Source organism: Ochotona curzoniae, unplaced genomic scaffold (genome assembly GCF_017591425.1).
Source record: "Ochotona curzoniae isolate NIBS_2020 unplaced genomic scaffold, NIBS_Ocur_1.0 contig_1302, whole genome shotgun sequence".
Lineage (NCBI taxonomy): Eukaryota > Metazoa > Chordata > Mammalia > Lagomorpha > Ochotonidae > Ochotona > Ochotona curzoniae.
The window spans coordinates 6,449,535-6,474,984 of NW_024465035.1; the positions used below are offsets into that span (position 1 = coordinate 6,449,535).

Below are 25,450 nucleotides of genomic sequence, written 5' to 3' on the forward strand. Positions count from 1 at the left end.
TTTCTCCAATAACCACGTGCTTTTGATGCAACTTTTGCTCTTTAAGATTTCCAGTTCAAAACATCTTACCCCCAAAAGTAGCCAGTTACTTGTGGAAATCCCTCGTCTGGCTTGACTTTTCTTTGACTTGGAGTAAGGTTTTGCTGGTGTCAAGCAAAAGCAGCTGAGTGGGAAGAAGCAGCCCCAACTGCTCCAGCCCCCCCAGCCCCCCAGCCCCTTCAGCCCCCCAGCCTCCTCAGCTGCCCCAGCCCGTCCAGCCCCCCAGTTACCCCAGCCCCCTCAGCCCCCTCAGCCCCCCAGGACCCCCCAGCCCTCTCAGCCCCCTCAGCCCCCCAGCCCCCTCAGCCCTCTCAGCCCCCCTCAGCCCCCCTCAGCCCCCCAGGGCCCCCCAGCCCTCTCAGCCCCCTCAGCCGCCCCAGCCGCCCTGGGAGCTTCAGAGTTTGCCCTGCAGGGAAGTGCACCTCCAGCCAGGCAGCCAGGACCACTGGCACAGGTGCAGCTTCCCCAGAGCCGCTGACCACACATCCCCTCCACCTGTGTCTGCCTCAGAATCTCTTTGTTTTTTCCTTTTCCTTTCAGGAATAACTTTGCAGTCAGCTGAGGTTTTCATCCAAACTTCTATTTTCCAAATCAGTGAAAGCTTGCGCTCTTAAGAGGAGGCTGAGTAGTGCAAAACAGTACAACCTAACCATCGTTGCTCCCAAAACGGCATTCCTTCCAAATTTCGGAAGCGGAAATGTGCTCTGCCTCCCCCTGAGCCCTTCTGACTCCCAGCACCCAGACACACGAGCCCCAATCAGGCTGAGCTTCAGGTCGATGCCCTTCATTTATTCTCACCCAATCCCCTGCACCCTCTTTACAGACAGCCCCTTCTGTTTCCGCTTGCAGCCAAGCAGCATTGTTACCTGGAGGTACTCATCTCCACTTTTTTAAAAAACGAAAGCAACCTTCTCTTGCTCCTTTATTTCCAAGGAATAAAGCCAGTGATGGAAAAGGCGGGCCACTCATCTGGGAGGCCTTCCCCATGGCCGAGGGTTTCTCTGCCTGTCCAGATCCTGCCCCAAGTGAAGCATGCTTCCATAAAGATGATGACCTACTCAGCAAGTGCGGATTCATCCCTCACCCACAGCAATGTCGTGGTCTTTCCTCAACTCAGACAGGCACAGAGCATGTCGCAGATTGCTAGGACCAAGGTGTTCTGGCTCCCAAACCTTTGTAAAGTGTTTTCTCTTGGAACAGGTTGGTCCCTCTGGAGTGAACTTGTGGAGGCCTCTGCTCCCCTTCCCCCACTGGCCGAATGAAAGTGACATTCCTGCTTTGAGTCTCTTCACTTGAGGGGACAGCAGAGGCATTGTGTGTGAGCTTCATTCCACCAGTCCGTAAATGGGAGGCGTCCTTTTAAGTTACTTACCATAATTCCCTGTGAGTCTGACTGATACGGATACGGGTCACGCTATACACAGCCCTGGAGCAACACTGCTGATCTGGGGAACGTGTGGTGAGAGAGGGTTAAGTCTTCTTAGGACATGGGAAAGTAAAGGATTGAACAAAGGTGTATGGGAACTCTGGTTTTCCCCAGTCTGGTTGGTGGCAAGGAGAAAGTTGCATGACAGTGTGACCATAGAGCCGAGGGTCAGGTGTCACCGCTCATGTTGATGCCGTGCCTGCTAAGCAGACCTGAGGCGTCAACAAATACTGAGGGCATCTGGCCGCCACTTCGCACAGGTGTGTTCGCTGCTCCTCACGGCCTTTCCATTGAGTCCAGGTGTTGCTCTAGTTCCTGTTTTTTAGCAGCTACAGTTTTGAATAGTGGAAAAGAAGTGAACCAAGCCCAGATGCCCACCTCCAACCCAGACAGGTGTGACCCAGCAGCCAGGGAGTGAGGGCAAAGTTCCTCTCAGGCCAGATGGTAGGGTGTGCCCTAAGGAGCAATGTAAGTATTGATGCCTGGGTGTTCGGCATGGCTGTTAAGACACCACTTGGGACATGTGCAGTTCCCATCAGAATGTCTGGATGAGTCCCAGCTCTGTCCCCAGTCCCAACTTCCTGCTAAGGCACGCCTCGGGAGGCTGCAGGCCACAGCTCAGGTAGTTGGGTCTCTGCCACTCACAGTGGAAGAGTGAGTTCCTGGCTCCCAACCTCGACTTGGCCCAACCCCGCTGTCCCTGGGATTTAGGAGTGAACCAGCAGACAGGTTTTGAAGTTTAACTAAAAGGAAGAAGAGTCTTCATACACTACTACACACGGCACAGTTTTTCAAAAAAAAAGAAGGTTTTTTTTTTGTTTGTTTCTTTTCATTTGTACACCAACTAAGGCAATTCATTTCCAATAGACCCACACCATAAAAACAGTTGTTTAAGTTCTTAGGAAGAAGAAAAGTTTACCAGATAGTTCTATGGATCTGTGCAAAGGATGGCGAGTACTGGAAATGATATTTGAGTGCTTTCTTAATCTTAATCTTCCATCTTATTATAATATCATTGATGTTTTTAAGTTTTGTTGTTTCAGGTTTGTTTGTTTAAAGGCAGAGTTATAGAGAGACAGGTGGAAGCAGAACGGGATCTTCCCTCTGCTGCTTCTCTTCCCCGGCGAGGGCTGGGCCAGGCTGAAGCCATGGTCCACGTGGGTCTGCCCCGTGGGCAGCAGGTACTCAAGCAGCCAGGCTGTCTCTCTCCCCTGGGCACATTAGCAGAGAGCTGGAGTGGAAGTGGAGCAGCCAGGCCTTGAACTGGCGCTCATTTAGGATATCGCTGCCTCAGCTGGTGGCTTAACACCCTGTGTGACAACGCTGGTCCTATTAAACAATTGTTTTAAATGTGTGACATTGACAGCATGACTAGTTTGACAGTGATAACACCAAATCCCAGCGAGGAGAAATGAGAGCGTGCTGTTTGACGTTCCCGCCGTATGGGAAGTGGCATGGCATCCTCTGAAATAGGCTGTTACAAGTGTCAGCTGTAGAAAACACTAAACAACAAAGGGAAAGATTGCTGCTAATATACCAACAAAAGTGATGAGACAGCAAAATGAAGTACGTTCAAAGAAAGGCAGGAAAAAGGGGGAAGTAGGAAAAAGAATAGGGACAAATCCTGGGGAGATTGAATATGAAAATTCAATGAGTGTTACTTGCAAATAAATGCTACTTTTGAAAACATTTAAGACAATAAAAATCCAAGCCACACACAGGAAAAAAAAATATCGTGGCACCGTATTTCACAATGGATTTGTTTCGGAATATATAAAAAAAACTCTGAAAACTCAATAGTTAGGAAGAAAACCAGCAGAATAGAACCACACACCCAGATAAACATCAGCAACTGACCAAGGTCCTTGCTGAGGTCTGATCAGTTAACCTTGCCTGCCGTGGGCATGGGAGAGGGAGGCTCCTGCGTGCGTCATCAACAGGGCCACTGGGTGGGGAGGAGTCCTTATCACAACAGGAGATGCCCGGGGCTGCTCAGGGGGCCTTTCAGCGTGTGCAGATGTTCTTTTGTCTCCCCTCCAGAAAGCTGATGGGCAGCAAAGCTGGCACTTGCCCAGCAGGGTTGCCCGTGACACCACCAATAGTCCTCAAATGTGTGGGTATGACTGGGGAAATGACCAGATTCCAAGCCAGGTGCAAGCCGTTTGGGGGGTGGCCATACCTCCATCTCCTCCCCAGGCCTCGCTAACTGGATCTCACTGCATTGGGGCTTTTCTGAATGGCCAACATGACAAATATTTACTGTCTCTAAAAAGATAGGAGACCTGTTTTCATGAGCTACGTGGAAAGACAGTTTGAAATTTTTAAAGAAGGGCACTTTGGTAAAGAGCACACGTGGCAGCAGGCGCTGTACCCACAAGGATAAATTAGGATAAACTCAGGAAGACACGCAGCACCGCTGCGCCAGGGGCCAGGCCTTACCCATGCAAGTCTAACAGGGTTCAAAGAAGTGCTGACCTTACGTGCTTCTTAGTACCCTGAGGCTAACATCAGTCAGAGAAGTTCAAAGTGTGACGGTGGGACAAAGAAGAGTGGGCTGAAGCTGTAAGCACAATGCTGTTAGGCCAAGCTGGTGAGAGAGGTGAGGGATGGGTGAAGGTCAACAAAGAGCAGTGAGGCCTGCGGCCAAGTGCAGGGTCGACACCACTACTGCAGGTGTTCTAATTCAATTTTTAATTTTTTAAGATTATTTCTTCCGAAGGCAGAGATGCAGAGGTCACCATCTGCTAGTTCACGCCCCAAAGGGCCACAATGGCCACAGCTGGACCAGCCCAAAGCCAAGGGCCCAAAGCTCCACCCAGGTCTCCCATGTGGACGGCCGGGGCCTAAGGATTTGTGCCGTTTTCTGCTGTTTCCCAGGGACCTGAGCAAGGAGCTGGATCAGACTCATAAAGGTACTCCATCATAATCCAAACTCAACCAGCCACTCCATCATAACATCGGTTTTTAAAAGATCAATGGAAAGGCAGACTTATGAGAAAAGAAGAGACAGAGTGAGAGAGATCTTCCATCTGCTGGCTCATTCTTCAAATGGCTAGAGATGGGCAGGTTCAATGCCAGGAGCTTCTTCTGGGTCTCCCATTTGGGTCAAGGGCCCAAGGAATTGGGCCATCTTTTGCTTTCTCAGCCCATTAGTGTGGAGCTGGTCATAAGCAGAGCTGCCAGGAAGAGGATCTTCTGTCTGCTGATTTACTCCCCAAGTGGATGCAATGACTAGAGCTGCACTGATCTGAAATCAGGAGCCCAGGACCTCTTCTAGGTCCTCACACATAGGTGCAGGGTCCCACGGCTTTGGGAACCCTCAACTGCTTTCCCAGGTGGGAAGCGGGGACACCGGAGTTAGAACCAATGGTCATATAAGAATCCTTGCGCATGCAAGGCGAGGACTTTAGCCACTAGGCTACTGCGCTAGGCCCTATATCTCAAATTCTTAATCTCTCCCACTCTTGTGCTTTCTTTCTGTAGCTGCCTTTCAAATAAATAATCTGGAAGAAACAAGCGACTAAGTAAAAGATGGCATGATGGGGAAGACCTGGCATTCTAGGTGTCTCATTTTGCAGTGTTCTTGCCATCCAATGATCTCCCACTGTGAACAGCTGACATGCAGGTAGCATTGCACCCATTTTACAGCTAATGAAATCACAGCTCCACATGATGGATCAGCCTGTCACAGTCACCCAGGCAGTGACGGACAAGATCAGCCCTGTCTGATTTCACTACTCATGTTTTCCGCAGGTGCCCTGTTCTCTACCCAGATGTCTTTGACCCTTGCTAATACCTGCAGGACACCGGAAACTTCTCCCTGTTAGATGAGAAAAGGACACCGAAGCCAGCTGGCAGACAGCGCCTCAGAATTGGAGTCTGGGCGCACATATGCTATTGATCTGCTACCCGCATCCATTTTCTTAAAAAAAAAAAAAAATCCAAATAAAAATGAAGCCCAGCAGTCAATGCGAATTAATTAGCTTCCCTGCCAGCTGTCATCTGAGAATTAGCGATGATCCGAGCCAGTAGGTTCTGACAGGTACTTTTCTTGCTGGTGTCAGATTGGATTAAAGGACACAACGTGGGTAAGATTAAATGCCATGCCTTTCTTATTGCTTCAGTTTCCGGAAGATAAATGCCTTTCGTGCTGATAAACGTACCATAAATCCTTATCACATTAAGTGAAATTCAAATAAATAGGCCACACAACCCCAGAGACTGTAATTTTCCTTTCGTACTCTGTTTATCATTTGCAGTGAGAAGGTCTGGTCCTTGCCTTTGAGGAGTTTATTGAAACCAGGACATTTTGCATTTCTTAAGGAACACCCCAGGCGGTGCACCTGTCTGGATCTCTGACAGGTGTCCGGCTGGGAGTGGGTGCAGGGGAGGGCTGAGTGGGCAACAAGAAGCCCATCAGCCAGAAGGGGTCAAGGATCCTGGGATCCAGCCCTTCCTTGACCTTGCCCAAGCCAATCCCTGTGTTTCCCTTCTGCTCAGCTGGAAGCTCTCTGGGTAGTAACTGTGTTTCCAAAGTGAAGAAGTTCAAGTTAGGTGACCTGGAACCAGCTGGACTTCTCAAAAAAGAAAAAAAAAAAGTCACCGAGAAGGTCCCAAGGGACTGAGAAGGAAAGGGAGGCATGTTTGTGAAGAAGTGGATCTGGGTGAAGCTGCTGCAAGGTTGGAAGCCTCTCCCTGATCCCCCAAGCCTTGAGCCCGGGGAGCCACGTGTGGGTCAGCTGCTGCTGTGTAACAAGCCTGCTTGAGTGACTCCCCCGTCTGACGCCCATGGCTGCAGCAGGGGTGTGGCTGACCCTGTTTGGACTGACTCCATTGCATTTCTTTTAAAGGATTTTTTAAATTATTATTATTTGAAAGGCAGAGTGCAGGTGGAAGATCTTCCACTTGCTGGCTCACTCTCCAGGTAGCCACAACGACCAGGGTTGGGCTGGTCCCATTCCTGTATGTTGCCAAGTGCCCTCTGCTGACTGCGCCTGGAGTCCCTCGTGCTGCAGGTGTTCCCCTCGTACCAGGAGGCCTGGCCTCGATCTGATCACACGACAGGAACAGGTTCTAAGAGAGCAAGCACGGGAAGACGCCGAGAAGCCAGTGCCCTCCAAGTGTTAGCGAGGATCAAAGCCATTGGGGCCAGGGTCAAGAGCAGGGCAACTGCGGAAAGCATAAATACTGAAATCGGACAAGGCTGATCTTGCTCAGTCGCTTTCAAGGCTTGGAAAAGACACATCATTATTTCCACTGCATTCTATTGGCCAGGAAAAAAGAGTCACAGCCAAATGCAAAGGGAAAGATTGGGGCAGACACAGTGGCTCGACAAATCCTAACCCTCTATCTGCCAGTGCCAGGATCCCATATGGGCGCCGGTTCGTGTCCCGGCTGCTCCACTTCCCATCCAGCTCCCTGCTTGTGGCCTGGGAAGGCAGCAGAGGATGGCCCAAAACCTTGGGACCGGGCACCCATTTGGGAGACCTGGAAGCAATGACTGGCTCCTGGCTTCAGATTGGCTCAGCTCTAGCCATTGTGACCATTTGGGCAGTGAACAGAGGATGGAAAAATCTTTCTTTGTCTCTGTAAATCTGCCTTTCAAGTAAAAAATATGAAATACATATTTTTTTAAAGGAAAAAAGATCAACCTGACTTGAGCAATCAAAGTCACTTTGGAAAGGGGTGTGGCCACACAGCCACACAGGCCACAGTGTGGGAATTTTGCAAGAGTCTGCAATGAGCTTGCAATGTGTCGTTGCGGGGAGGGGGACAGGGCTCCTTGGTGACCCTTCCTGCATGCTTTCTGCCATTGTCACCCTCATCAGACACCAGACCCAAGGGCCCGCCTCATCTCAGCCTCTGCACCTCCAAAAGCACCAGCAAAAATCCACCTTCTTTCAGTATTTCAGCTGCAGTAGCAAAAAGCTGATTATTCCAGCTACCATCTGGGGATGCCTAGAAATACAGACTACCAGCTCACATCCAAGCCTGCAGTTCTTAAAAGTTTTATTTCACTTATCTGGAAGGCAGAGTTACAGAAAGAGAAATAGAGAGTGACCTACAGAGAGACTTTTCCGTCCACTCGTTCACGCCCCACGCTGCCACAAGCTAGGGGCTGGTACAGACCAAAGCGAGACGCTGGGGTTCTGGTCTCCCCTGTCTGTGGGCCGTCCATCTTACACTGCTTTCCCAGGCACATTAGCACAGAGCTGGATAGGAAGTGAAGCAACTGGGACTTGAACCGGCACCCTGTATGGCATGCAGGTCTCTAGCCTTAGCAGAACCCACTGCGCCTCAAGGCCACGCCCCAAATCTGCTTTAGGGATCTCCACTGCTCGTGCGCATGCCGAATGCCTGGGGCACTCCTTTGAGCCACTGTTGCTTGAGGAGGGTCTGCATTCGCAGCTGAACTCAGTCCTAGTACAGCGCTTGCCCACAGAGGCCCGGGGGACTAAATGAGATCCTGAAATGGCGCTCTGACGGTTGTCTCCTGACACCGGCGGCTGGGAGGTGGGTTCTACGCTGCAGCACAGGTCATGGCCACAGTGCCAGCTGCCCCGTGGGCTCCAAGATGCCTCCCGGCGTCGTGTGAAGTCTTGGAGACAGCTGGGGTGTGGTCTTCGCTGCAGTGGGTCACTGATTTGGGAGCAGGAAATGGATGATGCAGGCGCAGCGGGCAGAAGGGGCTGGGGACCGGGTTTAGACCAGCGTTTTTCAGCCTTCGTGAGAGCCCTTCACCTGGTCTCCCGGGCGAGCACGGGGGCTGCATGCGGGGCTGGGAAGCTGCTGCCCTGTGCGCATGCCCGTGGAGATTTTCCAGCCGGTCAGACTTAAACTCTCTCACCGTGTGACTGGCAGAGCTCTCCGCAGCGCTTTCATTATGCTCTGAAGGACACGCTGGCCTGGATTCCCTGGAGGCGCAGGGAGCCTCCTGAGGCAGCGAGCGCAACCTGCGTTAGCTGGGAGCTTGTTCTGAGCTGGTCCAGAGGCAGCGTGCTTCTCAGCTGCCCAGCGAGTGCAAGGCGGAGAAACCAGGACGCCTGCAGCCCCCGACCCCTTTCGTGCCAAGCCGGGTGTGCTGCTCCGCAGCTTGCTCTGCACCCCGGGGCCGGTCCTGGAGCTCACGTGCCGCACGGCGGTCCGCGGTGCCCGCGGTATCCGAGCTGCATCGCAAAGAGTCTTCTGGCATTCCAGGGCCCGGCATGTCCCAAGCTCCCCTTTATTAAAGCCACCTGGTTCCAGCTATGCTGGAAACGGAGCACCTGACCCCCCAGTGGAGCCCAGCAAGTGAGCCCCAGGAAATTGCATGCTCCTGTCAACATCACAGGCACTTCATCACCCAGACACAGGGGCTATTGTCTCCTGCAGACAGCCCAGGGGGTCTCTGGTGGTGTCTCCAGGTGGCAGTCCCTGGTGGCAGCAAAGGGGGCAAGGCTGGGTCTTTCAGGGTGTGCCTGCCAGCTGCTTTCCATTGTTGTAAGAGAACAGAGACAGGCTGTTTGCCAAAGAAAGAGGTTTGGTTGGGCTCAAGGTGCTAGAGGTTCATTGGGGAAGAGGCAGCCCCATGGCTCAGCCTCTGGTCGTGGGGACGGCTGCCTTTCAGGAGGAGCTCCCGCCAGGCCCCTCTTCCAGACAGCACGGTAGGGTTCCACGTCCGCCCTCTTGTAGCATCTGGAGTCTTTGCCTCCTTTTGTCTCGCTGTTTCTGGTCCAACCCAGGACCTCAGCATGGAGTCCCAGGAGAGCAGGACTGACCACAGCTGAGCTCAGCAGGGCCAGGGTCCTGAAGGGAAGTGTCTTGGGTGCCTGCTGGGCAGGGGTAGAGGCAGGGCGTGTGTGGGGTACACGTATGTGTGTTTGAATGTGGTGTGTGTGAGTGTGTGCTGCACATGGGTGCTTCTGGTGTGCATGTGTGTACACAATGGATGTGTGTATATGGAGTATTGTGTGTGTGTGTGTTCATGGTGTGTGTGTGTGTGCGTGCATGGTGTGTGTGAGGGTAGTGCACCTGCACGGCTCTTTGTGGACACAGTGTGTGAGTGTGCATGTTGCACTGATGTGTGCTAGAGTGTGGTGTGTGTGGCGAATGCTGGTGCGTGGTAGGTGTGAGTGTGTACTCGTGGACTTGTAACGTGTGTATCCTGTGTATATGTGAGCGGGTGTGGTGGGTTTGCGTGTGATTTGGGCAGTGTACATGCATGCCTGTGTGTGAGTGTGTGCACTTACCAGCACATGCGTGCCCGGGGCACATACATGCTGCGCACATGTGTGGTCTTCCCCTGGGCGCGTTCCGAGGTGGCTCCCCTCTGCCGGGCCCCTCCTGCCAGCCTTCCCGCTGAGGCCCTGCGGAAAGCTGGGCACGTGAAAGGGAGTTAGCTTCTTTCCTTTTTTCTTTTCTCTTTCATTTTGAAAGGCAGCACGACAGAGAAGGGGACAAAGAGACACCCCGCCTGGCCCTGCTGTTCCGGAGGGAGGAGGCTTCCTGCAGGCCCCGGGGGGCTCACCGGCTCACCACAGCCCAACCGTGATGTGGGGCCACGCCCAGAAGTTTTCGGGGAAGCCACAAAAAACTGATTTTTGTGCAAGACCTCCCTGGTTTTCATTCTGTAACCGACGCCCAAGCTTCAAAGCCCGGCAGGCCCCTTGGGGAGTGTACCACCTTGTCCCTGAAGGGTTTGCCCTTGGGGCGCTTCAGAGAACACGGGGCTGTTGAGGGGCACACCCCAAGTCCCTCACACTCTTTCATGTGAGGGACCGGCCGAGCCGTCTGGGGGCTGGATCTGCAAGAGGCCACTTCAGGCCCACAGGGAAAGGCAGGTGTGTGAGCGGTGTGGGAACAGGCCTATGGGAAGGCCTTGTGTCTGTATGTGTCCCTTGTGCTGCGGGCTGAGAGAGGAGGCACGATGGGGGTGCCAGCTTGGCAGTCAGAGGCTCCCAAGGGGGTCATGTCTGTGGGGGGTCTCTCTGAACCTCCCAAGGTCCTTCTGCTGCCTCAGGACCTCCGCCTTGCCTCCCTATGCCGTCACTCCAGTCCCAGCTCCATCAGCAACCTGCAGAGGGCGCTCCTCTCCCCGCCCCATCTGCTGAGGACTCCCTGTGTCAACAGTGGGTGTCTGGCAACTAGGGGACCAGAGGAGCCTGTGTCCACAGCAGCGACCTTCTGGTAGCGTGAACTCCCTGATTGATGAAGATTTGGCCAAGATGGAGACAGGGGACTCGTCCTACTGTCTGACCCAGGAGCATCCCTGCTTCCAGAACCTCTGACCAGGAAGCTCCTTGTGGGGAGCGCAGGCCTGGGCAGCCATGCACAGGACGCCACACACAGACCCTCTGTGAGTAAAACACACACTTCCTGTGACGAGCCACTGCGTGGGTAGCACTTAACACCATCCTCGCTAAGGCACTGCGCCATGCATTTCCCCTTGAGGGCATGCACAGACTGGAGTGAGCGCATACCTGCTCCAGCTCTTGGCTTTCAGCTGGAGAAGACAGCGAGTACTGGTCCCCAAGGGGGACTGGGGTCCCAGCCCTGCCCTACAGGAGGAGAGAAGCCCCAGGCCAGGGCTGCCTGGCTCCCTCAGCTGCACACTCCCACGCACTGCTCCCCCAGAGCAGCCTGGGGACAGGAAGGGTGACCTCAGCCTGGCCCTGCTGAACAGCTCTCACCTGGCTCGCACCGCAGCATCTGTGGTTAGCGTCTTCAGCAGCAGGAGGACATGACAGACTTTCTCCGCAAGGCTGAGTTTCTCTGAATCTCCAGGTCACTGGATTCTGAGAAACCTGGCCCCATCACCCTCTGACCCCTGTGCACACCTGTCTGCTGGGCCACGCACTGCTTCAGCCGTGATGTTGGGCCTCCGGGAAGGTGGGCGTGGGAACACAGAGGCTCACACCACCCAGGAGCTCGAGGCCACCTCAAACCCTGCGATGCAGCTGCTAGGGGTGGGGACACACCTGTGCCTTCCTCGTCCCCTACCCCCACAGGGCTATGGAAAGTAGGAGTCACTGCAGGTGCCAGCCCAGCCCAGGGCCTGGCATAACAGACCCATCCACCTGCGGCACTCCTGGCAATGGCCAGACTTGGCATCCCTTCAGGCATGGCCTCACTCACTGGTGCTGAGGCTGAGTAAGCTTCTGAGCCCGGTGTCCCCTGGGTAAGTCGCTCAGCAGGGCTAGGGCACCTGTGTCCGGCAGGCACTGACTCCTCCCTGGAGGAAACCAGGTGGTTCCCTGGCCTCCTTCTTTCTCTACTCGGTGTCTACCAGAGCTGCTGTGACCCTTCCCTGGGGGCATGTCTGGGGGAAGGAAAGTTAAAAAAAAATGACAAGAAGTTGAGGGAAAACCTGGTACAGGCTCATCCTAGCGCTGGAGTCCCGGCCCCCAGGGTCACCCCCACACTGCTCCAGGGCCATCGCTTGGATTCCAGTGCCCTAAGCCAGCCACTGCAGGGGAGACTGGGAAATGTGTCCTTTCCCCGGGAAAGGGAATGGGTTTCTGAAGAATCCTGTGCCGCGTCTTCCCCACCAGGTAGGACATCCCGTTCCTGTCACCAGTTGGGCTGCAGGGACATGGGATCATGAGACCCCTGGAAACAGGGTCCCCATTCCCCCCGTTCAAGTCAAGTCACCAGCCCCACGCAGCATGCCCAACATGTAGCAGCTGCTCCATAACCACAGGCCAACGACTCACCGAGGCCTGGCAGGGGAGGGAGGTGAGGCTCCACTCTGCCTTATGGATCCGCCCTGCAGGGGGATGTCCACTAGGACCCCACCTCAGGGGAGCCGTGAGGACACAGTCAGCCCTTGTGCCATGGCTTCCTGTCCAGCACCAGGCATTCAGTGGGCTCGTGTGTCTGTGACGTGCGAAAGCTTTGGGCGTGGACTGGGTCGGTGAGGCCCATGGCAGTCAACTGCGCATCCCTGTAACAGGTACCTGTGGTTGGATGGATGACTGACGTCAGCTCTCAGCTTGGGAGGGTTCCAGTCTATCTGGTCTGCTGACTGATGAGGGAGGAGCCTGCGGTGGCTCTGGAGGCAGAGGGTGGGAGTCCCTGGTTCTCTGTGTCTTCAAGGGGCCCACTGCAGCAACCTAACCCAGCCTCATCCCTTCCCAAGAGCGCCACCTTAGGGCTCTGGGTGACTCTCCACCCCTAACTCCTTAGCCTCTAACCCATTACATTGGGGACAGTCACATCCCAACTACAGCAAGGCCACAGGCCCCCTGTCCAGATGGTGCACTGGCTTGTCGCTCCTCCCGCACAGTGGCTGGGCATCCTGGCAGCTCAGCTCTGAGTGTACCAGGCAGCTGCTGGAGGCTGGACTCCAGCCCACCCAGCCTCTGTGCTCTGCTGGCTGGGAAACCAGAGGCAGTCCTCGAGGGACATGAAGTTGTGTGGAGCTTAGGGGTGCTGGAGAAGGGGCTGTGGCATACATGGGCTCCCCTTGATGGCTCACATGGTCTCTTCGTGGTGACCAAGGCGTCGCCCTGGCCATCCTCAGCTCACAGCCAATGGGCATGACACACTGTAGTCTCCCAAAGTGGCCACAGCGATATTTCTGGAATATCACTGGCAAGCAGGTTTGTTCTTCCCCGTGCCACTAGCTGGGCTGTGACCACTTGGCATAACAAGCTATGCTAAGTCAGGATAGGGGAGATGGCTTCTACTTGGTGGCTCTCCCTGCCCCACCCCTGCCAGTATTCACTCACCCCTACACAGGAGCTCCTGGCAGTGTGGGCTGGCCCAGAACACAAGCTGAGGTCTCAGAGTTGGCCATCAGACTGGCATACAAATGAGTCTTTCAGGGCATCCTGAGCTCCACAACTACTTTGTGGCACATGGCCTCGGTGACTCATCACGCAGCTGCCCACAGGGACCAGTAAGTGGCCAGAGATATAGATCCCAAGGGAACACTGGAGAGCGGCTGCCCTTCACTAATGGGACAGCAGGGACAGGGCCCCAGGCGGAGGATGCAGGTGCACAGCCTCGGTGGGAGGAAGGAGTCCAGCGTGGTGGGCGGTGCCAGAAGCGACTCCCGTCCTGAGGGCTCAGGGCAGAGGGGTTCTAGCATGGATCAGGTGAGGGGTGGGCGAGACAGTTGCAGCAGCAAGAGCAGTGCCAGGCTTGGTGAGTGGGCATGGGCTTCCCCTGTGGCGAGATGGGGAAGGGGCTGTGAGCAAGCCACGGGACGGCCTGAGGATGAGGCTTGCTGGTGGCACTGGGGTCTGGCTTGGAGAGCTGGGTGGCTGCAGGACCAGCAGAGCCAAGGGCAACAGGAGGGAGGGGGCCCATGTTGCGGCTGAGGATGGTGTGGGTGACAGGGGAACCTTGCCGGTTGCCCTGCTCTTGGGAGCACCCTGTGGGGGCCTGGCACCTTGGCAGTGGGGGTGGTGCTCCATGCCGAGCCACTTCCTCCACTGCAGCCTGGTCATTGTCAGGGCTCTTGCTGCAGCATCAGGGGCTTTGGCTCCACCCAGCCTGGCTGCACTGGATGCCGCCAACCCAGGTCCTTAATGGGGGCTGGCTCCCCAGCACAGCAAGGGCCTCTGGGAAATGCCGTGCATGCACCTTGCAGCTTTGTTTCTAGCCTTGACAGAGCAGGAAGTGGGCTGCAGGAAGGGCTGGCTGACTCACACACAGCCCCAGCACGCCTCACCTCTGCAGCCTTTGGGGACCCTCCCAGGCTGCTGGAGCACTTCCTCGGGGCTTTTTTTCACATCTATTCTTAATTTAGAAGCACGTGCCTTCCTGGCAGTGTGAGTGTGCCCCGCACCTGCCCAGCCTCCCTCTGTGTGTGTGTCCCTCTGTGTCTGCCAGAGGGGCAGGTGGACCCAAGGGGGAGAGTCCGGGGGGTGGGGGGAGGAATGAGGGGGAACAGCTCCTGCCTCCAGGTCCTTCGCCTCTTGTGACTTTTCTCTCAGACATGAGGGTGTGGACACAGGAACTCCTCGGACCAGCTGCTGAACTGCCTGTGGGAGCTGGGACGTCCTTATGGCTCCCCAGGGCCAGGGTGTGGGGGGCAGGGGTTTCGGGGCCTCAGGGGGCACCGTAGGCCCAAGCTTAGGTGGTAGAAGCTGTGGGGAGGGTAAGAGGAGTTGAGGCGCTTGGCCCCTGGCTCCACCCACTTCCTTATCACTCTGCCCCTCCCTGCTCAGAGAGCCCCACATTGGCTGGGAAGGAAGTTACCAGGGACACTGGGAGCAGGGGGGCGTGATGAGGGAGCGTTATCCTTTGGGGCTGCCCCAGGGTAGGATTCAGTCCCTGGAGACGCCTCCAGGGTCCCTGTCCATCAGGGGGAAATGGCATCTTTGAAGCTGCCTGCTGTTCACTCATGTCATGCCCACTCTGTGCTCCGGCTGGGGGTTCCTCCGTCATCCACGTAGAACTACAGTGTGACCCCAGACTGCAGACGGGGAAGCTGAGGCTCGGAGCTTGAGCCACTTGCCTGAGTCAGAGAGGAGGGGAAAGGCTGAGTTGCCTGGGCCCTGGGCAGTGCAGGGAGGCGGGCAGCAGGTGCCGAGCTGCGCTGGCTTCGGCTCTGAAGCAAGGCTTGGCCCATCACCCAGCCCTGCCTGACCTGGCGCTGCCCGGGGCCCCTTGATGAAGCCTGGTCAGCACCTGGCATGCTCAGCCAGGCTGAAAGGAGTCAGGCCACGTCTTGAGAGTCACATTAGTCTTTTATTATAACCATACAGTATGGGCTCACTTTGCCAAAAGGATAAATCATTGCTTAAACCATTATGAGTTCTAGCATAAAGATGAATGAGAAAAAAGCGACAGGATATAAATGACACAACCAAGTCCTCCACGGATCAAGTGAATTATGCTGTCATGAGACAAAGTGTGACAACATCAGCGTGTCCCCAGCCTGCTAACATGAACTTCACACTTCTCTTCAATGCTACACAAACGCAGCTTTCAACAGCAGGCAGTGGCCTTGCCAGTGGCCACCGGCAGGCCCAGCCTCCCACATGGTGTGGCGGTCCCCTAGGCACCTGCTTGGCGCACATGAGGCTGCAGGCTGGGAGGGCTGCACGTGGGCCCCAAGTCCTCCCTAACACTGCAAAGGGCCATGAGGGACTTTCTTAAAAAGAACCGTGACAGAAAAAGCACAATAACTGAGGGTCACCCAGGCCACAGTCGGTCTTGTGTGGGCGGAGCATCCCTGACAAAGTGGGCGTGGCATTCCTGCAGGATGTTCCGCACATGTGGGAAGGCAGGTCCCAGAGAGGTCTGGGCGCGTGGCGACAATCTTTCTTGGCAGACAGGGCTCCATCTTTGGAGGAAAAAAATCCAGCGTAATTCAATCTAGTGTAAAGTGTTCTACGGTCCCTTGGCACACACATAACGTGGGCAACTAGTCTGCTAACTCACATGTACTGTACAGCGAGAAAGCTCTATTTTCCAAACTGATGACAGAGGAATGTATGAGATACACAGGGATGTATATAAAAAAAACGGAGATGGCCTTGAGAGTTCACCTAAACGGTTCATCTCTAAAATGCATTCACCTGCTAATAATCAAAAAAATCAAAACACAAGAAGGAATCCACTGATTACCACATTGGTCAGAGAAAAACAGAAAGGTTTGATATGTTCAAAAATTTTCTTTAAAAAATGTGCAATTATAAAAACCCAAGTACCTGAAAAATAATAAAAAGAAATAAACATTCCTTAATAGCATTGTAACAAATAAAAATGCAAACAATGTTTGACCAGGAAGAACAACAACAACAAAAGCCGCACAAAAGCCGCTGGGGCCGGATGAGACGGTAACAGGTTCTCCAGCTCTGAGCCTGGGACGCCCCGCCCGCCCCTGCCCCTCCTGCTCCCCTCTTGTGGGGGCAGCAGCAGCCATAACTCCGAGACACCCCGGGAGGTGCCCACAGTGAAGTGCAAGGGCAGGGCTGTCCCCTGGTCCGCAGGCAGGCCTGGGAACCTCTGGGCCTGCATGGCCTGTGGCTGCACCCCTCAGGGCAAGGGCATGCCACCAGGGCAGGGCCAGCTCCACTCCGTCCTGACCCAGCGCCCTGGGCTCCGGATGGGGCAACCTCCACACTTGTTCCCTCAGAAGGGGGTGAACTAGTGCCTAACATGCTGGCTTGCAACATCCTCAGAGCCTCCAAGTACGCTGTGGAGCAGCCGCTCAATCACGGAAGCCTCCTTGGCCCTGGCATTCAGCAAGGCCGGTGACAGAGCGTCTGGCGTGCGGGGGCCCTGACAGCGTCTAAGAACAGGCCAGGGTGCTAAGCAGTGCCTCTGCAGCAGCTGACTCAAGACCCACGGCCTTTGTGACGGGGAGCCCACGGGTACACTGTCATTACTGCATCCGTCCCGGGCGATGCGGCAGCCAGCAATGGGGGCCCATTCCTCCCTTCACGTGAGGCCTCCTCACCCTTGCAACCAGCCCCTGCCCCAGTCGGGTCACACAGCACCAAGAGTTCCCATCAGAAGAAATGCCTACTCAGCAGAGGGCACATCCTGCTCAAGGAGAAAACGTGTGGGGTGCTCCATGCCCATCAGGGGTCCCGTGCCAAGGAACCTTTCATCTGTGCAGTGCCGTCACACCTGGTCTCAACAGGGGCACCCAGGATGGTACAAGTCCTGAATTCCCTCTCTCAGCTCCCGGCCAGGGAAGTGGCTGTGGAGGGCTCTGACCTTTGGCACCTGCTCTCCAGGGAGTCCCGAGTCCCAGGGTTGACTTCCACTCACTGCTACCTTAGAGACAACAGGAGATTCTGGCTGCAGAGGAATGGCCCTGGCTTTTTTTCCCCCATGTTCCTTATTTGGTAAATAAACATAGCTCCAAAGCTAAAGAAACTTGACCAAGAAATTGACTGAAAGCAGCTTACGCCATAAAATTAGGGCCACATTTTCCTTTCGGAACAGTCAGCTTAACAGCTTTTGAAACCCCTGTGAAGCCTGGCTGAAAGACTCCTTATTTCCTGGCTGTGAAAGGCATTAACAAGTACAATATAATTGTTTTAAGCAGGAACTAAAATGTATTTGGCCCAAGGATTGGAAATCTGTTTTCCAACAAACCAAAACTACCAACACATCGCACCTAAGGCGGAGTCTTAAGTTGAGACCCTGTTTCTAAAATCATTCTAAGTTTGAGAGGTCAGTAACGAGATTTCTTCAGCCCAAGCATCCACTACTTCTAGTTTGTTCTATTGGACTAGGCTCTGCTGTATGGCTTCCCAGGGCAGGAGTGGGCCGGGATTCCCACAGGGAGAACTCTCCTGGCATTAGCCAGTATTCCTACGCTGGATGTGGTGAGGGAGTGAAGATGTGGAGCCAACCCTTCTTCCTTCTAAATGTAATGGACAGAGGGGACAAGGGGAGAGAAGTGATTGTAACTTTTTTTGAACAGTGAGTACGACTGGGGGTGTGGAACCCAGCCCCGACTCAGAGCAGTGCTTGGGCGGGGGGAAGGGATGGCCCAGAACGTCCTGTCTGCATTCTGGTGGCCCTAGGTTCATGTGAGCCCTGGCTGAATTGCTTCTCTCTAGAGGGTTCCAAAGGGCTGGGCCAATGGCAAATGCTTGACAGGAAAGAAGCGCTGGTTTCTGAGAGGCCCTCCCTGGGGGGCACGGGGGCTGGCGAGGGCGGCAGCGCTGGGCACTGAGCTCAGATGTCCAGGGGGCATGGGGACTGGCAAGGGCGGCAGCGCTGGGCACTGAGCTCAGATGTCCAGGGGGCACGGGGGCTGGCGAGGGCGGCAGCGCTGGGCACTGAGCTCAGATGTCCAGGGGGCATGGGGACTGGCGAGGGCGGCAGCGCTGGGCACTGAGCTCAGATGTCCAGGGGGCACGGGGGCTGGCGAGGGCGGCAGCGCTGGGCACTGAGCTCAGATGTCCAGGGGGCTCACGATGGTGAAGCCTGAGTCCTTGCTGCTGTCGTCCTCGGGGCTGGAGCTGGGATTGCTGGAGGAGGCAGAGGCTGGGCCCATCAACGGGTCTGTGAACACCAGAGGGGAGCAGGCGGGGGCCCGGCTTCTCCCAGACGTGCTTCTGAGGGTGCGAAGAGGCTGGGCCTGGCCTGAGAAGGGCCCCTTGGCACTGCCCGCCTCATCTTCTTTGGACACCAGGATGAAGTCGTCCGAACCTCCTCCATCTGTGCGGGCCAGCATTTCTGAAGAGGCCTGCGGGACAGTCGGAAGGGCAGGCAGGTGAGAGGCAAAGCTGAGCAGACCTGAGGAGCTGGCCCTGCGAGGCCAGTGTCCTGGGCTGAGCTGGGCCACCCAAGCCTGTGCTCTGTCCTTGCGAGATTTAGCGTGCTTTTGCCACCGGAAGCCTGGAGCCAGTGGTGGCCAGCTGAGCCCCTGACACTGAAGACTGCTTCCCAGGGCAACAGCCTTCTGCCCGGCAGGCTGAGAGCATGGGCTCTGGAGCCAGCTGCAAGCTGCAGCAGGGCGCCAGCCAGCTCTGCCTGGGAACCGGACAGGCACTGTTCATTCTTGGAATTCTCTCTGAAATGGGATGAGGAGCATGCCTCCCTCCAGTGTGGCCGGGGTGCAGCGAGGTGCCTGATGTTGCCATGCTGGAGCTGTCTCCCGGCTTGTTTGTCCTGCGCATGTACGGGGCTGCCCTGGGGTAACAGCAGGGACTAGGAATTTGACATGAAACTCAGCATGGTGACTCTAAAGTATACTGGCAAAAGGTCCCAAGCTAGGACTGAGCTGGTCTGCAACGACTTCCCTCCCTTCAAGGTCATCTGGAGCCAAGAGCTTCTCTCGGGTCTCCCACGCAGGTGCAGGGTCCCAAGGCTTTGGGCTGTCCTCAACTGCTTTCCCAGGCCACAGGCAGGGAGCTGGATGGGCAGCGGGCCCCTGCATCAGGAATGCTCCCTGCGGGGACTTACCTGAGGCTGAAAGCAGCAGTGTGCACGGCAGCTATTTTTAGAGCAGTCCTCTACCCCAGGCACTGTGACCACCTCCTTTCTTCACCCCTTCTCCCTGCCCCTCAGCATTACCGATCAAGAAGGGGGTCCAGGCAGGAGGCCCGATGGCTTGGCCAACTCAGAAACTGAATGCGAAGGGCACACTCTTCCAGGCTCCCACTTGCAATCATTTTTCCAGACACAAAGCTGGTCTCCTTACTGATTTGCATACCAGCCTTAACCCTTCCCTGTGCCATTTATATCCTTACAGAAACTTCCCAGCTCCTGAGTCAGTCCTCTGTTCGTGCCAAACACCGGCATGAACCACACAATTAATGAAATTTTCAGCCTAAAACTTGTCAGAACAACCAAAGTGAGGAATCTTCAAAAAGCCCATGGAAAACGACATGGATTTCAAGTCTTTTTGCACTATAAGAAGCATCTTTTAATCACATTTTCTGCAAACGTTTTCAAGTCTTCTCCCACATGCTCCCTTCCCCGCTTCTTGCTACCTGCCCCCAGCCACCTCACTTCCCAGCTTGGTTCAGGATCATGCAGAGGGCAGGGGCCCACATGCAGACCGGCGCCAGTCAATACAACTCCCTGTGGTGCTCGAGGTGTTTGCTGTTGGTGCCGTTCCCTCCGGGACCTCTAGCTACATGTGGCTGGTGTGAATGAGGAACTAAACCTCAGCTTTCAATTCTGCTAACAAATTTCACTGGAATTTTAGAAGACAGATGAAAACCCGGGCACCTGGGCACAGACAGGTTGCCTGGCACGTCAAGGCTGTGGCAAGGTCCTGCCTTTCACTGCCCAAGTCATCAGAAGCTTCCCAAGGGAGCGTGTGAAGGCCAGATGCCGGGCTGGCATCCAGTCACACAGGACCTGCCAACAGTCGCAGGGACGGGGAGAGCAGGGGTGTCTGTTTCCTTGTGGGGTCACGGGCCCAGGAAGAGCAGAGCTCGGGATGCAGCGCCTGGGCAGGGTCTAGCCAGAGCATGGGCACAGGGGACCTCCTGCAGCTCGGGGCCAGCGCACTGTGGCCACATGTGGGAGTGCACTGGGGCAAGATGGAAATGGGCAGATTCTGACAAACACTAAAAGTAGGAAGGGCAATTGCCAAGTTTAGCTAAAAACCCTTAATTGTGCAGATTCATTACTATCTGCAAAATGTCTTTTCTGTAGTAAGTTTACACAGTGAACTCGACCAGCATGCTAACGTTTGAAATGAAGCTGCTGTTTAAAGCTGGTAAGTGAGCGCATGTGTGCTTGACACCTCGCTGCTTTAAAATCGCGCGTGTGCGCACACACACAGAGAATTTACAAGGTATCCTCCGTTTTCTTGTCCATAAAATAAGCAGATGGGCTCAAGCATGGATAAGGAAGCACTAGGATCCTTCCCAGCTGGAAAGCCCCGTGGTTCATTTAGAATAAGCCACACACGGCACTGCACTGAGGGCCCCCACCCCATGGCACCTGGCCTTGGCCGGCATCTGTATGAGCCTTGAGCTAAGAGTGGCCAGTTTCTATGCTTTTAAAGGGGCATAAGGACAAAAAAAACCCAAACCAAACCAAACCAAAGAGCCGTGGAGAGGTTTGGCCATTGTGGCCTGCTAACGTATGTGCTAACTGGCCCTTTACAGAAGTAACTACTGGGCGCTGCCTCAGAACACAGGACCGCCAGGGAGCTATAGTGAGGAAGGTTCTGGCCTAGTGAGAGCCACTGGGACCCACTGGGGACGTATGGGTGGTGCTGGTGGTGCTAACCGGGAATGGGGGCCCCGCCTGGGGGCAGCTGACCCACACCTGTCACAGGCCTGGCTTTCTCCGCCCATGGGGGGTGGGGTGAAACCAGGCCATGTGGCGCACACAGGTTAGCAAGCTCCAGGAGGCACAGCGTCATGGCTGTCACCGTGAGTGGCACCTTTACCCTGGGGACCGCAGTGTATCTTCTGCGCAGCTTCACTCAGCATCCTGGCTTGGGCTACTTGAACTTCACAACTGTACCTCACACGTGGCATCTTTAAGTCACCTGGGTAAGGTCTCATGGCGCTGAACTTTCAAGGACTCACGCGAGCACGCGTGCGCTGACCCACCTGCCGCCCCTGCCTGGGGGCTCCGGGCACTGGGCCGCCGCGGCCCTGGCCGCTGGAGCAGTAGTGGTCATCCGAGATGGTGATCTGCTCGTTCTCCTCGGCCTCCAGCTGGCTCTGGTTGAAACGCAGGGACCCCTTCAGGATGTCTTTGATCTGTTTTCAAATCAGAAAAGATGAATAAGTGTATGCATGCTAGCAAACCTCTTACATGTTTAAACCAGGCTTGTCATTGACCATTTTTAATAGTATGGATGCTGGCATTTTACCATAAGACAGAAATAATGGGGTAAAGAGTGGGTGGTGTGTGTGTGTGTGTGTGTGTGTGTGTGTGTGTGTAGAATTCAACCTGATCAAAGCTGCTGACCTAGGAATGACCAAGGAAAATGTCAGGGCAGCGATGGCCAGGTCCCCACGGGTCAGACATGGGTGCCGCCTGGTTATGCTGACACTGGAGACGCTGCTTGCCTGCACACCAACCCCACTCAGCAGCCTGGGCTGGCCGAGTGGCTCCATGGCAGCTGTGGCTGGCTGTGACTCAGGTCGGCACCAGGCACATCTACAGTGCTTTAGACCTCTGTGGGCCTGGTCCATGGGAGGGCCTGAGGCCCCGTACAGGGCACGTTTCTGACGTGTGCTCCGAGGATATTCACAGATCTAGGGCCGGATGACTGACCGACTGAACATGACGTTGGGACATGTCTCATCTGTTCTTGCTGAGGAATGAGCAGGTTTTGGGGGAAGGGCAGTGTGGGATATGGGAGTCCCATCTGGGCTGGGAGCTGTCACAGGTAATCCTCGGAAGAGGCAGACGTGAGGAGTGGGGGCTGCTTGGGAGCAGAGGGGGTCTGTATCATGGTCTCCAGGTCCTGGGGGCCCTTCCACAGCAGGGCGGGTGGGCTGCGGGGCACGAGGGAGTCATGATGTTACTGTACCTGCTTCAGTCCCGCCAAAGAAACCAGAATTTGATCTTCCTTTTCCAGGTTTTCTTGTAATATCACATCTTGAATATTTACTGAAAATAGAAGGATGACATTTTGTAACTAACGCTCCGAGTATAACTTACCTGCTGCCACATGAGGACTCTGAAGAAAAACAGGAATTTTTCTGCCAAGTTTCGTAACAGCGATTCCCATGCACAGTGCTCTGCCACGGAAAGCTGCTGGCTGGAGCAGAGGGCAGCGCTGGGCCTGGGACGCGCGGCAGACCCGCCAGTCAGTGTGAGGGACCGAGCCCTGACCACGCAGGTGGGACCTCCCTCTTGCTGGGGTGTAAGCAGAGGGGTGTTCCCAGCTGGGCTCCCTACACCGTGCTAACTTACCCTCCCTAATGTGCAACACTCCCACCTCCCCCTGCCTCCCCTGCCTCCCCCCACTCAGTAACTAAACTTACTGAAGAAATGGTCTTCAAGGATTCAGAATAACAACAAAAAAGCTACAGCTTCAAAAAGAAAGTGAAAATGCAACGACGCACATGGATCTCCAGCATGTCCCTGGCTGTGCACAGGTGTGGCTCTCCGTGGCCTCTGTCCAGGGACTCCTCCCTCCAGGCCCAGGGACTCCTCCCTCCAGACCCAGGGACTCCTCCCTCCAGGACCAAGGGTTCCTCCTTCCAGGACCAAGGGCTCCTCCTTCCAGGACCAAGGGCAGGGATCTGCGAACTCAGCATCGCACTGAGCTGCCCACAGCCACATCCAACTTGCGGCAGCTCCAGGGTGCACACAGCACTGTCAGGGACTGGGGCTCGTTGGGGCGACAGTCACAGAGGCCGCTGGGAAGGAGAGAGAAACCCACGGCCCCAAGGCTGACTGGGGAGCGTGTCAGGGTGGGACGGTGTCCCGCCAGCAGTTTCCCAGACATACTGATACACACACCCATTTGAGAACCTGACAGAGCACGCTTCCGCTCCATCAACACTTCCCGCTTTCTTACTTTCTGCCGGTTTATCCTGCTTGCCATGGCTTCCGTGCTACTTGGTTTCAGTCATTCACTCCACAGAGCTGCCCCACACTTACTCAACAGCCCACATGGGTGGATGCACTTTGGGCAATCAGCTCGTTCAGGCCCACACCTCACGGCTCAGCAGCCTGCTCCAGGGTTCTACCCCAAAGAATCCACAATACAGCAGTGCCCAGATCCCCTTCCGGCCTCTGCCGCGCTGTCTGCGATCTCCGCTTGGACCTGCCGGCTCACCCACCAACCGCCTCCCTCTAACGGGGGGCAGGAGTTCCAGACATGTGTGTGCTGCGGGTTCCACGTCCAGCCCTTCAAAGTCATTCCTGATACATCACAGGAACACAGTTAAGTGTACCCTATTGCCTGAATGAACGGAAGACAGTTTCGGGGCTTATGTTTCAAAATTGTGTCCCTTTCCGATATTTCCAGAGACTTCCCAGGAAGGAGCAAGCAAGGACGGATGTCACTTGCACACACTTGGGCCTGACAGCGCACTGGAACCTTCAGCAGGAACAAATCCTGAGACCAGGCCGCGCGGGCCTTGGGCCTGCTGCACGCTATGGCACTGGCTTTTATTTACCAAGAGAACCTGCCTGCACTTTTAGCTAACAGAGACGCCTGTTCCCAAACAAGAGCGTCCGCTCAATGGGAACGGAATAAGAGAAAAAATTAGAGAGCAAATGTTTTAGCTTTCCTTAAAAGCCTGTAACAATTTGTTCCCTCTCAAAACAAAACAAAACTGAAGCTACTCAACAAGATTTTAACAATCAGCCACTGCAGAAAACGGACAAAAACCAGATCTGGAGGGCTTTCAGAGGACCGGGAAAGGTCAGCTTTTGTTTTTATCACTGCCTTGACTCCTGGGAGACAGAGGGGAAAAATCAACTGTGGGCATTTACTCAGAATGCTAACCTCGGGGAGCCCAGCTGTCCCCAGCCGGCAAGTTCAAACCCGTGGGCTGCAAGGCTGGGACTGGGACTTCACGGCAAGCCTTGTGGTCAGCTGGGGTTAGACAGACAGAGGTACTGTCCCAATCCAGAGGTGGCAGGTGTCTGCACGAGAGCGCATGCCGGCCAAGTGTCAGCACGCCCTACGCCCTCAGGGCCCAACCCTCTTCTCTCGGTGCCCTGTGTGGCTGTGGGTCGCCGGCAGATCCATCTACTCAAAGCACGAAGTTAGGGCTCCAGAAGGGAGCGCGGGTGAAGACACGGGTGTCCTGGGAGGGTGGGACAGGGCACTCTTCCATGCCCCAGTATTACTCCCCCCGGTCCAGACAAGCAGAGGGGCCCATAGGCCAGGCTCCTCATTCACAGGAGGGGGTGGTCGTGGGCAGTACCCTCATCTGCACGCTCCCCTTCTTCCTCCCCAGCACATTTCCCCTGGACTCCCGGCAGTGCTGGGCAGCCCTCTCCTCACACACCAGGACTCTGGCTAATGAGCTGTGGGAAGAGCCCCTGGATGCACGGAGCTTCGGGGCAGGGCCTCATGGGTGGTGGTGGGTGTCGGGGTGACTTTTTGGTGTTGCTCCTCCCCCTTCTGTGTGAAATGCTGGCAGGAGCTCCGCAGGTCACCGTGCAAGCGTGCGGCTGAAGGCCACAGCGAAAGGGTGAGCCATCTGTCTGCCTGGACCGCCTCTCTGGGCCTGCTTGACTGAGAGAACGCACCCTCTGGGTTGGCTTTCCTGCTGTTTGCTTATGAGTGGCTCTCTGAACAACTTCCTTGGGTTGTTGTGAAAAAGGGCCTTAAGCAGACGGCTTCGGGCACAGCAGTGGATCTTCTGTAGTTCTGTAGGTGAGAGCAGAGTCGGTGTCTCCTCTGTGGAGGACTGCCTTGCCAGCTCCACTGCTCATTCTAGATTTAAGGTGGCACGGACAACCAAGCTGCTCACACAAACACTGCCTCTGGTAGCCAGCCCACTTCCGTGAGTAAATTGCACCTGCAACTATCAAAATAGCGAAACAGAACACCTTCCCATGCCTACAATAAGACAGGAACATGAAATGCTAAGCTTGCCAGCATGATGTACAATCTGATGCCCAAAGGCAGAAAAAGTTGCA

General features: G+C 55.3%; 1 protein-coding gene across 1 annotated transcript in view; it reads right to left on the reverse strand.

Moving 5' to 3' along the window:
- Positions 1 to 16,394: 16,394 nt before the first annotated feature.
- Positions 16,395 to 25,450, reverse strand: part of TBC1D5 (TBC1 domain family member 5) — a 354,778-nt gene continuing 345,722 nt past the window's right edge. The window contains exons 23-25 of the mRNA XM_040963401.1: positions 22,374 to 22,453; positions 21,442 to 21,594; positions 16,395 to 18,608 (exon numbers count right to left, since the gene is read on the reverse strand). Coding sequence (XP_040819335.1) covers positions 18,315 to 18,608; positions 21,442 to 21,594; positions 22,374 to 22,453 — 527 coding nt within the window. The 3' untranslated portion in view covers positions 16,395 to 18,314. The remainder of the gene's footprint in view (positions 18,609 to 21,441; positions 21,595 to 22,373; positions 22,454 to 25,450) is intronic.